The 15,167-nt window shown below is 39.6% G+C and overlaps 1 protein-coding gene across 1 annotated transcript in view; it reads left to right on the top strand.

Annotated features, from left to right (window-relative positions):
• Positions 1 to 7,385: 7,385 nt before the first annotated feature.
• pth1r (parathyroid hormone 1 receptor) overlaps positions 7,386 to 15,167 on the top strand; it is a 28,023-nt gene continuing 20,241 nt past the window's right edge. The window contains exon 1 of the mRNA XM_062482117.1: positions 7,386 to 8,496. Within this exon, the coding sequence (XP_062338101.1) occupies positions 8,428 to 8,496 (69 nt within the window). The 5' untranslated portion in view covers positions 7,386 to 8,427. The remainder of the gene's footprint in view (positions 8,497 to 15,167) is intronic.

The raw sequence follows: 15,167 nt of genomic DNA, 5'->3' as shown, positions 1-15,167 counted from the left end.
CGTATTGACTAACTGCGTAAAATCAATTGGACCGTCTAAATAACCCTAAGGTATCACAATAGCTTTCTCACTGCCATCTCCAATCAATGTTATTTCCAATTGGATGTCTAGGTTCTGTCAAACGTGGGAAGAGCCAGAGAAGAGCCAGGGTCCTGTTCCGGGAAAACAGCCCCACACCTGATCCAATGGATCAAAGTATTTAATTAGACAGCTAACCATTTGTTTGTAACAAAAGCCAAGATACACACTGTGGTTAAGCATGAAAGTGCACAGATCAGTGTGTGCATGAGCGCAAAGTTGTGCCATTACAGTATTATCCAGCATTATTACTGCAAACCCCATTTGTCAGAGACCTGTGGCCACACTCAAGGGGCATGAAGACACAGATGGAAACAGAGTGTGTCACTCAGAGTATATAAATGGATCAAACCCTGCATAGCAAACCACCCTCCCTTGAGATTCTATCAGGTGATTGTCATTGACAGGCTACAACAGCAATCCATGTCATGGCCGCCGCATGAGAAGGCTCGTAAGACATGCAGGACCTGTCCAGATGGCTATTTTGGTGTCAGCCTGTTGTTCGCCTGGTATGTACCTTGGAAGACCTCCAACTGTTTTACAATGCAATTGTTATTTGGGCACAGCAAGTGACCTTCAGAACAACAGTTACTGAGGGCAGCTTGGAGTTTAAAGTTAAATATTGAGCCCCCGACATTTACATGGGACTTACCATTGCCATTCAGTTCTAATAGTAAGTCGGTGAAAAAGATGTTTTTTAGAGAGGGCTCTATCACAGGTTAAGTCATGAGCTACCAGTTTAAGACTAAGAGCTCTAACAACACATCAGTAGAGTACAGTCTACCACACACGTGCCAGGACTAATCATGACTAGACCATCAGAATTTGTGGACAGACACTGTTTCTAAGAAGACAATGTACAGTAGGATCAGAGAATCATCTAAATCGTCTGTCACTGCCCCTGATTACAGATCTGGATCATTTCCATAATGCTGTGAGAGTTGGTGTGTCCCTGGAGCTACAGCCAGGAGACAGGAGAGTTTGTATCCTTATGTCGCTGGAACTATTTCAGTATGTGAACATTGGTGAACTCACATTTTACATCATTTATGAGACCCGGAATGATTTAAAAAAAAAGAAATCCTTTGGCATACATTTTTATATTGATGATTTGTATAAGACGTAAATAGACATTAATAATTAAAATATCCAACAAAATATAATGAAATCTTGTGATAGTGTAATTTGGATTATTTGAGACCATCAATAATTTAATTGTCAAATGTTTAGGATGGCAAAATGGTTTGCACTATACAGGTTAACAGATTAATTTAATCAATTACTCATTATAAATGTTTTACTTGATGTATACTTATTTTCAATTAATGTATCTTTATTTATATTTAGTACCTGATATATACAGTTGCAATAGATATCAGAGTTGGTGGTGGTGATTTTGAGATGTAGTCAGCAGTTGGGTTACAGTAACAGAAGAGCCCCCTGGCTCTTTATCACCTCTCTGAGGAACTATAGTGAAACTACAACTGCATCTGATACGAAGAACATGCAACACACTTGTCCAAGGGTTATTTCACCTCCCCCATTTCTGATGGTGTCAGCAATCATGTTTTAAAAAGTAGATTAGGAATCTTTTCGGTGATGAGAAATGCCTTTGGTTTTACGAACATTGAATGATTTACAAAATAAGAACCTTGACTTTATGAGAGCTCCACTTCAATCAGATTGTTTGTCTTGAATGGAAAGGAAGCTCATCTGCTCTATGCTATGACTGGATGTGATGAAGACACCACTGCTTAGAAGAAGAATGGTGGTATTTCCATTTTACTGATGGTAACTGTTGTGAGATCATAGGAATGCTGACAGATCACTTCAGAATACATACATGACAGGACGACAGATCTGTCCAATCCCATGTTTGGTCTGTATTTGTTGTAAAAACGTTTTTGTTGCTTGTTTTGCTTCCATTTATTCTGCTGAGTTTAGACAAAATGGTTGAGTACAATAAGATGCAAAACATATTTTGCGTGAGCTCTGAATGAAAGCATTTGGTTTCTGCATTTGACAGCCACCACAGTCCATCAGCAGCAATTCCAGGACACAACCACAGCATAATCTCATGTAATCTACACACTTAGCATGTGAACCGAGGCACAGCCAACATGTTTGAATATTGAACACAGGTGGACTGCAAAGTGCAATCACCACGGCACCTTAACCATAACCTTTGAAGGGAAATGATCCATGACAGACTCCTTCTGGCAAACCCCTGCAATCAGACATGTTCCCCAGATCCAGTTCTGAGGTTATTCTGGTTGACGACTCTGATTGAAGGAATGCTCTCTTTATGGCTCACTAGGATAAACCACAAATCTATAAATGTATAAATGTTAATTCCAGACCTGGTAAAGCTGCATGTCACCTTTGACCCATGTCACTAAACTTCACAGCAGAACAGTTCCCGTAACGAGTTTTTAATGATGTTTATGAAGAGTGGAAGGCAATAATTTGTTTTAGTTAGACTGCTTTGACGCCGATGACTTTCACATCTACACATTTTCACCTTGACACCTAATTTGTCTGAAACATATAACACATTTGACAAAGCACTGTCTTTATGATCCTTTACTAAGCATAACCTAAAAGGGATTGCATGCATCAGTAGACACAAATTCTGGATTTAATTTAATCGGAATGTCCACTAATGCTAATTTAGTTTTTTGCCATCTGTTTAGTTTTCAGACTAAATCTAAAAAGTGCATATGAATCTATGAGTACAAATGACAACTTTCTGTGGCATACTGTACAGTAATAGAAAACATCCTTTATTCCATGAGGTGTGTGCTACGCATCAGGAATGTTAATGTGTCTTGCTGTCTTTACCATTCGTACCACACTGTGCTATTTAACTTTGGACTGGTTTGAGGTGTAATATCTGTATACTTCCTGAACGTCTCTTTGATCTTTTTGCCAAACAACACCACCCTCTGCTTCTCTTCCTATGCCCTGGTATTCTGGTATCCATTTCCTCATTAAAACACTCTTCGCTCAATTCCTTTTCCCTTGCTGTGTCGGGCACTTGAGTACAATAGTCTAAACTTGACATGTGCGTGTGTGCAGGTGTGTGTTAGTTCTGCAGGTGTTTGTGTGCGTGTAGACACCTGCACATACACATTAGGGACTGAAGGCCAGTTCATTGTATGCGAGTATATATGTTAAATATAAAGCTGACTGCAGTTTCCACCTGGGGATATCGTGGTGATAGAATCAACAGTTTATTCAAGAAGTGAATCTGAGGACTGAGTCCTCCTGTAGTGAAACACTGATTGAAATGTTAATGAAGAAATCTCATTCTGGGGAGTAAATGAGGCTCTTCATATGTTTTTGTTTAACTTCAACTATCATATTGATTAATCACACTGTATGTGCTCAAAAACAATGAAAAACACAAATTATGTTGTAGTTTGGAGAGTTAATGGATAAATGTTACAAAAGTGTCCAGTTCACCAAAATGTTATGTTCTTGAATGAAGTGAAATTAAACATGAAAATAAATCAAATGCTGGCTGCGCAAGATCATAGAATATATCACTGTCTGTCTAGCTGGAGGGATTGATCTGGAACACTCTCCACCATTACCACACTGATTAACATATTTGTACTTACTTTATCACCATCTGACTTTCACCATGCGGAACACATCAATAGAATGTCAAGGTCTTGCAGGAAACTCATCCTTTAGATGTATCTGTTACTTGATAACTCCATGTCTAATTGCACCAATGCACCAATTGCTTTTGGTGTGCTCAATATAGTTTTGTACTGTATGTAGGCCAGGGCTGTATTGACTGTAGTCCTGTATTGGTTGTGAGATGTGGTGTGGAAACTGTCTATTAGCAGCACAGCACTGTCTCCCACTAATTTGAAAATGAACAGCTCTCCTACCTGAAAGAGGCTTAATGTTCCCTGTGTAATACCCACTCATATGTTATGTGGCTAAGGCTGGCTGGCATTTGCAATGTGCTCAGTTAGAGATTTGCTCTAGGTGGATATTAATTACTCCAGATGGAAGTCAAAGATCAGAGACCATATGATTCAATGACAAACATGATGGAGGAAATAGAGGACATGGGTCAGAGGGAGAAAAATGAACTGATATTTCTGTCAGTGATTGCAACAGAGATAAAAAGAAGGCTGAAGGGCACATTTAAACTGTCAAAATAGATTAGAATATGCCCTTCCTGGGTATTTAGGGGGCAATACTTTGATAGGATACATACAAGCAGGGAGGTAGGTTGTGCTACAATGGAATGATGTTGCTCAAACTAGCAATGGGTGCAAACTAGCTCTGTGTAGAACTACTGTATATGGGAGGAGTGGCAGATTTATGATCCAAAAACGTATGTCTGTCTGACTGCCAGGTCTGTTTACCTGTTTACCTGTCTGACTGCCAGGTCTGTTTACCTGTTTACCTGTCTGACTGCCTGTCTGTTTACCTGTTTACCTGTCTGACTGCCAGGTCTGTTTACCTGTTTACCTGTCTGACTGCCAGGTCTGTTTACCTGTTTACCTGTCTGACTGCCAGGTCTGTTTACCTGTTTACCTGTCTGACTGCCAGGTCTGTTTACCTGTTTACCTGTCTGACTGCCAGGTCTGTTTACCTGTTTACCTGTCTGACTGCCAGGTCTGTTTACCTGTTTACCTGTCTGACTGCCAGGTCTGTTTACCTGTTTACCTGTCTGACTGCCAGGTCTGTTTACCTGTTTACCTGTCTGACTGCCAGGTCTGTTTACCTGTTTACCTGTCTGACTGCCTGTCTGTTTACCTGTTTACCTGTCTGACTGCCAGGTCTGTTTACCTGTTTACGTGTCTGACTGCCAGGTCTGTTTACCTGTTTACCTGTCTGACTGCCAGGTCTGTTTACCTGTTTACCTGTCTGACTGCCAGGTCTGTTTACCTGTTTACCTGTCTGACTGCCTGTCTGTTTACCTGTTTACCTGTCTGACTGCCAGGTCTGTTTACCTGTTTACCTGTCTGACTGCCAGGTCTGTTTACCTGTTTACCTGTCTGACTGCCAGGTCTGTTTACCTGTCTGACTGCCAGGTCTGTTTACCTGTTTACCTGTCTGACTGCCAGGTCTGTTTACCTGTTTACCTGTCTGACTGCCAGGTCTGTTTACCTGTTTACCTGTCTGACTGCCAGGTCTGTTTACCTGTTTACCTGTCTGACTGCCTGTCTGTTTACCTGTTTACCTGTCTGACTGCCAGGTCTGTTTACCTGTTTACCTGTCTGACTGCCAGGTCTGTTTACCTGTCTGACTGCCAGGTCTGTTTACCTGTTTACCTGTCTGACTGCCAGGTCTGTTTACCTGTTTACCTGTCTGACTGCCAGGTCTGTTTACCTGTCTGACTGCCAGGTCTGTTTACCTGTCTGACTGCCAGGTATGTTTACCTGTCTGACTGCCAGGTCTGTTTACCTGTTTACCTGTCTGACTGCCTGTCTGTTTACCTGTTTACCTGTCTGACTGCCTGTCTGTTTACCTGTTTACCTGTCTGACTGCCAGGTCTGTTTACCTGTTTACCTGTCTGACTGCCAGGTCTGTTTACCTGTTTACCTGTCTGACTGCCAGGTCTGTTTACCTGTCTGACTGCCAGGTCTGTTTACCTGTCTGACTGCCAGGTCTGTTTACCTGTTTACCTGTCTGACTGCCAGGTCTGTTTACCTGTTTACCTGTCTGACTGCCTGTCTGTTTACCTGTTGCTCTGTCTTCATCTCGGTGTGAGTGTAACGGAGCAAAATTATTTAAACATCATTGCTACAAACCATCATCATATTTGTAACACTTCAGTGGTGCTGCTGGCCAATGCAATATTTCTGGGTGGCATGTGTAACTGCTAAAGTGCATGGCTAGAAATCATATCTACAAGTACAGTACAATAATTGTTTAGTAATGAACCTGTTGTATCCAACTAACTGCATTGGTGGACCTTAACACTCTATTTGCATGCCTAATATTAACCATATCATACTTGTCAAGCCTGACTAATGCTTTGTCTTAAGGTTGAGGTTTGCTGGGCTAATGTCCATGTTGCATGACGGGAGCTGTGTAGCACAGACACGCGTGTATAATCTTAAAATAATTGTGATTTTACTGCAAAAGCACAGCGTGGTGTTGACCTTCCACATCTGCCACCAAGAGTGTGCATTCTCCTCACATCGCTGCCTCAACCTTACAGAATTACAAGAGGCTGGATGGTGACAATGTTCTCAACCTAATTATTCTGCTCTCATAGAAGTTCTTACTTCTTAGTTTTTTCCTGTCGCTATAGTCCGGCCCTGCCTATCCACATACACAGAATATCAACTGAATTTATCAAAGTCTGCATGACTTCTAGATTAAGATCAGACTACACCAAGATCAGGACAATGTACTCAATGGTTCTTTAACATGCGTGCCCATTTGACGTGTTACCATGGACAGCAATCCCCAACTTGACTGTGTACTTTCATGCCAAGTCTCTGCTCTATCTGTGTCTGTGACATGGCTGAGGAAATTGTGGCACAGAAGCTTCACTCATGCTCATTCATAATAGATTGCCTCAGCTCCAATCCAAAATCCACAACAATGCATTTATCACAACATCAAAATGCAACAGAGCAGTACAATTGATCACAGTGCACAGTTCAATCCCAGCAAAACCAAATAGCAAGCACATGCATGTTTTGTTTGTTTTTCTTTATTTATTTATTTTCACTGTTTATTTAAAGTGAGGTCTAATTATTGATCTTTTTTTGCTCATTTGTTGGCACATCTCTATACAGTGAAACATCTATATTGATTTAATGATTGGAGTAAACGTTATTATTTGTTGTGCCTGGCAACTGATAAGACTGTAGTTAGATAAGTATAATTTGTTAGATACAGAAATTGCATGCATGACTGTATTAGATGTGACAAAGATGTCCCAGACAGTCCAGCGTTTCAATGGATTTTGGAAATTAAATTAATCAAAACCAACCCGAATTTTTTGTGTGCTTGTAAATTGCTTGAAACACACCCTCGTGGAAAAACAAGGATTTTAATTTTCTGGTTGAACATTTTGAATTTATGTAAGAAGCAGTTTATTCGATTCCTCTGAAACATTTTAGAAATACTATGAGGTCCGTGGAGATGTTCTGTGATCGGTGAGAAAATGTTTGTGGTCGTGGATTAATCTAACGCAAGAAAGTGCAGACCAATGAGAAGCTTTCACGCTGCCCACTAATACCTGCCTCTTTCCACCCCCTTTTTCATCCACACACAGCCTACTCATAACTGATCACGAACCGCTGTCGTACACATCTGGAGCCGCATTTAACATTAAGACTTTAAAATTGACACATGCTTTGAAATGGGACTGTGAAAGAGTCAAATTATTGTAAAATAATCCGTATGCGAGGGTTCATTGTGGAGTTTTTTTTGTCTGTAGTTATTAGTTTTTAAAGTGATCTCTGGCGCTTTCCTTGGACTGACTACATCACCATGCGTAAACATTGTAGGTCTGGGGGTTTCATACGTCCTCATAACCGATATGGTGTGTAACTTTTGTTAAGTGGATACGACGTTTAAAGTAGTTGTTCATTTAAATGGACAGTCATTTCGTTCCCGAGGACACAATGTATACGCCATGAAGTACGGTAGGCTAGGTAGGGTAATACCCTAATTAGATCAATTGTCAGTGTATGACCTAGAGTATGCTATTATCCGTGTTTTACATGTAGTTACCGTCGTTTTTTAAACAAGTAAATTATCTCTTCAAATGAGACTTGATTTATGATTTTTCGAGGATGACAAGATCAATGAGGTGGGCTTAACTTGTGGACATCAAATCACTGAATAGCGGCACGTGATTTGGTATAAGATTTTCTTATTTCGTCCATTGTACGTTACTTCTTTGGAAGGAAAGTTTGGGTACGGCATGCAAGCGCATGGCTCCATACTGAAGTGTTTAAGTTAGTCTGAAGGGAAATTTAAAATACCTAAAAATACAGCGTTGGTTTCTTCCCTACAAAGAGTCATTTGAACTTCCCACCGCAGAGCGAGAGCGACATAAATAGTTCTGACATGTGGATGTAATTTCAGAAGAGGAAGAAAAAACACAGATGTTCAGAAATAAAGAGAACAGGCTTAGTTTGAACGTATTGTAACGTTCAGAAAAAAAAGAGTCAGAGATTAAAATAGAGTTATGATTTTTCAAGCTATTATCACAGTCAAGAGGACAGATGGAGTATAAAGATGAAATACTTCATCCAGACTGTTAAGTAGGTTATTTGCATCGGAACTGTGCATCCATTTTAGTAAACCTGATTTTTGAAAGGACACTTGGTGGTCCCAGAGTTTTCTCAGTTAGGGATGGGACCCTTTTTTGAGTCCAATAATTTGGGCTTACTTCTCGTATCGCTCCTCGGCTGTGCCTGTCTGGTAAGTACCTTTTCTTACAAAGATCTTTTATCTTAAGTGTCAGATTGTTGGAAATACTGTATTTATGTGCAGATTTAATTTAATGTGTTTTCATTGAATATAAGGATAGCCTACTGCGCAAAAAGCAAGCAATAAAGCCTAAATTATAAACTTCATTGTACCGCTGGATGAAGACATCATGTTGACAGGCTGAGTGCAAACAGTCTGAATACTAGACTGAATAGCAGACAAACTGATAAACTATGTTAGCCACTGGTCTGTTCACGGTATGATTCATCCACCATAGACATTCTGACTCTACCTACAACCTCTTTGGTTTAGCAATGCCAGCAGCGTTCTGTTACTCATTTACATTGACCCGTGGGTCATGTGAGGTGCACTATTTAACAGGTTCTCTTCAAATATTTGAAAGATTAGTTCATATTCCTAACTGTAAGGTTTCCAGTTGCTGGAACAATATCCATTAAGAACTGCTCTCAAAAAGGTGCAACAAAGGCACACTTTAGAAGGGGACCCCAAGAGCTTTTTTTGCTTTGAACTAATAAACCCATATTACCTTCAAATCTGTGATATCCAGTCAAACTCATATGCAACACGGTTATAGTATATACTGTTATATATTGTATAAACATATAAGCATACAGTATAATACATAGGTAGTGGATGTACTCAGCTAGCAATTCACTGTCTATCTTCACCTTCATCTTGAACCGTTTCCTAGATCAGAACACAAATGTCTGGTGGGGTTATTTACCCTGGAAATTTGTGCCTTTTACATTAATTACATCCCTTTGTTTTCACCAAATACTCGTAATAGAAGTACAGTAGTCACATAGTTGTGATAAAGTCATCTTAAGCAGTCTTGAGACAGTCAGTGAAGAGGACGTCCACATGCATGGTGGCTCTGCAGGCAGAGCAGGGCACCAACTTGTGTGTTTTTTGGCTGGCTGCTTTGCGCATTCAACAGGCAGCTCGCCCAGGCTCTGAGGCACAGTGCATTTTCCCAGTGATGTGGTCCATCACTGTGCCGCAGTCTACTTCTAGACTCATTGGTTTAGATGGCAGAGGAAAACAATTATAACATGGCTGTGTATTTATAGCTGATTCAACATTCAGTCTTAAAGGCTGTGTTTGTGGATTGTGTTGACTCTTTTAGTCTGATGTTTAGTTTTTTGATCTTCTCCACACAATTTTTTTTTCTTTGCCGAAAGTGAGTCACAGTATATTGCACTGATGCCAAGACCATGAATTGAACATCTAACTTTGAAAAAAAAGACCTGAGATTTGTATTTTTTATTTTCAAAACCTTGAAAACATGGGATAATGTATAGTAGTATATGTGCATCAGCTGATGCTACGTCAGTCTAATAGCTATTTTTGCATGAAGGAATTGATGGATTTTTACACAGACACACACATTGACAACAAGCAGACAAGGCTAACCCTCTTCCTAGACAGCCCTCCATTCAATCTGAGTCAGTCACTGGATTATTGCATTGATTAGTGAGAAGATCCAGCTATCCATGGTGACAGTGTGATTTGTACCTCATGATTATATCTTTTTCCTTTGGTTTGGACGTTTTCATTCTCCAAATTGCAAGTCAGACCTTTTGGTATCTGTAAAACGCTAAAACCATGTACGTTTTTTACGTTTTCAGCAATGAAGACCATTCAGAAGATCTAAACTGACACAACCAAACAAGATTAACACGAAAATGTTTACTTAGAAAGTGATAATGGGGGAACGCACATTTAGTTTCACATTTCATGTTAAACTTGATCAGTCGTTTCTAAGATTGACTTCAGACCTGATAAAGGTTTGCTACAAGGCGGAGATGATATTTCTGGGAAACAAGTGTTCTGGGGAAGGTCTTAAAGGAATTCACCCACATAATTTCATTTCCTTTTCCTTATCAACTCCCTGGCTAATGTTAATTGAATCGAGTAGACACTGATATAGGATGGAAGAGCCTTTAGCGGCTTGTCATTTACATTTCTTAACTCGTTTGTGATATCCCAACATTTGCCACCGCCACCAGACATTCACCTGTGTTCACAATGTCCACATTGAAGCTCAATAACCCCTTCAGTCTGTCTGAATTATTGTCACAAGTAACCGGTCATGGTCCAGAGTGCATAAAGAGTTTTTAGAGGGGGTTTCTTGTGTTTCTTTCTGGTTGTCCAATTCTTCCTTCGCTTTGAAGATACAATTGAAAATGTCAAGCACCTTGACATACGCTGCAGCAAGAGCTTGTAGTAATACATGGGATCATGCACCAGTGAGTCCTTTGAGCTGCAGGCATCATGTATTGATCCCACAGAGTGCATGGTACTGTAGCACTTCCTTAACTCCCACTCAAAGACAGGAAGAGAGGTTATGGAAGGAGATCACTTTCCAATGTTTGTTTACAAGTATACATCTAGAAAACAATCATTAAGGAGTACAGCATTTATTAGAATAGTAATCATGTTAGTGGTGGTGAAACTTGGTGAGGATTCTTCTTCATGGCATTCTATTCGTGTCTCAATTTTAAGGTACCAATTATCGTGATTGCAATTAGTCTGTTAAGTTCATTGCTTGTAACCTTGTGTTACTGGAGTACTTCTCCAGGATAGCTGTCTGACAGACAATGGCGGTCATCACAACAGAGCAAATAATTAGCCAGTGATTGCCTATTCTCCCAGTCACTCCTCTCAATTAAGGAAACAAATGTTCACGTCATTACATGGAGTTTCTTTAGGTTACGTTTAAACAGAGCAATGTTGAACACAGTTTTCAATAGTTTCCTTCTTCATTCGTACAGTTTACAGGCAGTGGCTACAATACTGATACTGTATACAGGTACCTTATTTGAGTCCTAATATGACTTACTAATTGAATGCAGTTAATAAGATCAATTATTGTCTATTCTCTAGGTGTAAAAAGGTCATACTGTCATCACTAGGCTCGTAAAGCATGTGTATCAGGTATTTCCAGGATTACACAGATATTTCTGACTCAGAGTAAACTTTCAGAGGGAAAACAGTTCTCGTGGCAGTGTTCGCCACTGTATCATTACACCAAAACATAGGTATTTAAAAGTGTTACTCGTAGTTTCTTTTCAGCTTGAGCTACTAAATTCCTATCAGGATTACAGTTCATTTTTGCGCAGTTCATTTTATGTGAATTTGACACATAGCCCACTTTTGAGAAGGCTTGTGACTCAGTCTCATAACTGGCTTGTAATAGTCCAGTCTTCAGTTTCATTAGTGTAGTAAGGTTATAGCATGGTAGTGTTTTACTCAGGAAAAGGCTTGTTTTCTTGACTTCCCTTGACCTTCTCTTTTTTTTTTTACTTTTCCACTTAAAGAATGCAGGAGTGTGAGCAACTCACTGAAAACGTTACGCCACTAACACAGATATTTGGATAATGTGCTTTCATTAGGTCACATTCCTCTCTCTAGCAAACATTTGTTGAAACAAATACAGTTCTGCAGTCTACAGTTAGTACAACTTAGTTTTCATTAAATGCATGTATGGTTGAAGACTTGATTTTACTTTCATGACATAAAGGGCTCATAGACTAATTGTATTTATCAGAATCCTTTGCTTGTCAGGGATTTTTTTTAAACATATTTCAGGAATTTGTCCTGGTGCAGTGGTGCCATTTGATATATGTACACAAACTGGCTTTATAAGCCATTCGATAAATATTAATTTAAGTAATTAAATAAGTAATTAAATATATACTAATGCAAAAATGTATACATGATCAGTACAGGTTATACTATGCACACTGTATGCATACTGTGCATACTGTGCACACTGTGCATACTGTAATGGAAATTACAGTGTGCACAAGCCACCTTACCTCAGTATCCGATTGCACTATGTTGACCACTCACGCTGCTCATTCTTATTTTTATATATATTTTATTTTATATTTAAATTGTTGTATTCTTAGATTCTTTAGTTCTTAAAAATAGTTTAACTTTTGTACTTTTACTTAATTTAAGATTCGTATATGTTTAGTGTTTTGCACCTCCCTGCCACAGTAAATTCCGTGTTTGTATAACATGTATGGCGAATAAACCAAATTCTGATTCTGATTCTGATAAACATAACGACTTTGTGGGGATAAAAGCCAACCCAAATCTCCCAATTATGAATCACTGATAAATGGGATGTCCATCCAGTAGTCAGGGATCGTATATCATATTCTTGTGGTATTTTGTGTCTTAAGAGAACAGGCAAGACACAAGAGTACTTAATATGAATACACTATTGATTCTGGTGTACGGTACTATTGATTTTAGACAACTGTTTTAGAAGGCTGTAAATGATGTCAAACTGACAATCTTGACACGTTTGAAAAAGTTCTCAACAGACATTTCATCTTCATCCTCTGTATTATGTTGGATTAAATAAAATCATAGAATTTTCACTTAAACATTTGCATAATTATTTCTATCTGTGTGAGTTATTTTAAGAAGATCATACTGGTGTCCGCAATTTGAACATGATGGCTCTTAAGGACAAGAGTCAAAAGCAATTTTATTTATTTCCAGTGTACTTCACAGGACTTGAAAATGATGATCTCTTTGCAGACATATAGTACAATTAGGATTTAGAAAAATAATTGAAAACATGTGTGGGGAGATGAAAATGTAGGCTACAGCTACTTGACCGAACTTTTGAGCAAGGGCAGCACTTTCACAGTTTTTGCTTTACAATACGTGCTTCCCGAAAGGGGCTTGATTTTGTGATATGAACAGCTATCCACGACAGTATTTTTCTGAATTAATGGCATGGAAATGTTTTATTATATCACACAGGCACTAACACAAGGACTGGTTCCAAGACACAAATCTAAGTATCTACCTTACATGGACTGTTGAATAATGAATGCCATACAAAGCCATATGCCGAACATGAGACCACCCCCCCCCCCCCCCCCCCATCAACTTCCTATGTATCTACAACATGTTTGTATGAACCAATTGTTCCCTAATTAGTTTTAATGACTATGTTTCTATCACGTCCTCTGCTGTCTTCTTTCTTCCAGTTACCTACGGTAGGAATATGTTGGAATAGGAATCCATGTGGGAAACATTCCTGAAATCCCAAGGCACCTCAGTGGCGTTGACTTGTGAAAATTCTCAGCCATGTAGATGCCTTTCCGTTGCTGCCTCTTCCATTGACAAAGAGCACTGCAACCACCCCCCTCTGCTGTTCTCATAGATGCCCAGAAGAACTTTTATATCTGCACAGAATGCAATGTTAAATAACTATCCCCCCGAATCAGTTTCTGACATCAAGGGGGTCTGGATTAGTAAGGAATCCTTAATTCTGATATAGTTGTTTATGTGATTTGGATGTGGCTCCGTTGTGGGCAGGTCCAACTGCTTGGCACATGGCTTATGCTACGAGAGGAGGGAGGATTTCTTAAAAGGACCTCTATAAGTTTCGTAGCAAATCTCTGGGGTTTATGGGTTTGTAAGTATGCGGTTCACAGCCCCAGATTTTTCCAGCATAGAGCTAGAAACCCTCTCATTGCACCACAAGACTGATCCAAGCCAATTCAAATTCAGATAGCAGGAGACAGAGGCCTGCCCAGATTGCTGCATTAGCTTCATGGCATTTAGCACATGATCCGATGAGAGCAGAAATTCTCTGTGGTGCTGTAGACTCACATTCTAGTTAGTTCATGTGATCCATGTAAATGTAACTATGGCTTCATTGGGAGTTGTCTAGCGTTTGTTATGAACAGGACCAGGATGATGCCCAAAATACGTTCAGAAATGAGATTTGCACTTCAGCGTGCTAAGTCACCAAGTCATGTTATTACCAGAAATAAGAATACACTGTTAGACAGTGACTGAGTTTCAGTGATGCTGAAGTAAAACACAACCTCATTTATCCTGTGCTGTTTTAGCCTTCATGCCTGTACATTAATGTTAAGAGTTAAGACCATACAGCTCACTGTAAATGTGTGTTATCAACTTGTCCAGGTCTCAGTCTTGACATTCTAGCACACTGTTGCCTATTGACATAAAATATGACTGCTTTTTCTCTAGGAGCCTGTCACTTTGGGGGCAAATATGCCGTCTCAAAGGCCTCAGTGCTAGTGGCCTTGTAGTAAGTGGAAACTGGAAAGCTCATGCTGAAAGGCCAATAGCAGACCTCTCAGATTCAATCTACCATGTGGATCACTAGCACACTCATACTGCATGCATGGCATACACAGTATGTGGGAAAGGAGTAGCTTGAAAGGAGCAAGGTATTTACCTTTTTAACTTTGGATAGAAAAGGAATTGAATGTTACATGTGGATGGTTAGAGAGCAGTTGATTGATTTGTTATGTCTGGAGTGTTTAGTGGCCAGAGTAACAGTGGTTCGTCATCATTACGTATGTGGTTTGATTAGCACTAGACCAAAATGATTGCAATCAAACCCAAGCTTGATAAAAGGTTCACTGTCTTTTCTGGGCTCCAATGTGTATGCACTACTGTATTTCCAGAAAAACTTATTTGGGTGTTGGGCTTGATTAGAAATAGCATGTCCCAATCAAGTCTGTTTGCTGTAGTTTAAGTACAATATATATTTGTTATGCCTGAAATTGAATCCAGTCTACAAAATATTGTAGTGTGAAGCCTAACATGGTCAGTCTGGATGTAGATTCTGCTGGAGA

Source organism: Osmerus eperlanus, chromosome 16, assembly GCF_963692335.1.
Source record: "Osmerus eperlanus chromosome 16, fOsmEpe2.1, whole genome shotgun sequence".
In the NCBI taxonomy this organism is placed as follows: domain Eukaryota; kingdom Metazoa; phylum Chordata; class Actinopteri; order Osmeriformes; family Osmeridae; genus Osmerus; species Osmerus eperlanus.
The sequence above is the reverse complement of the archived record's forward strand: the minus strand, read 5'-3'. Positions and strand labels throughout refer to the sequence as shown.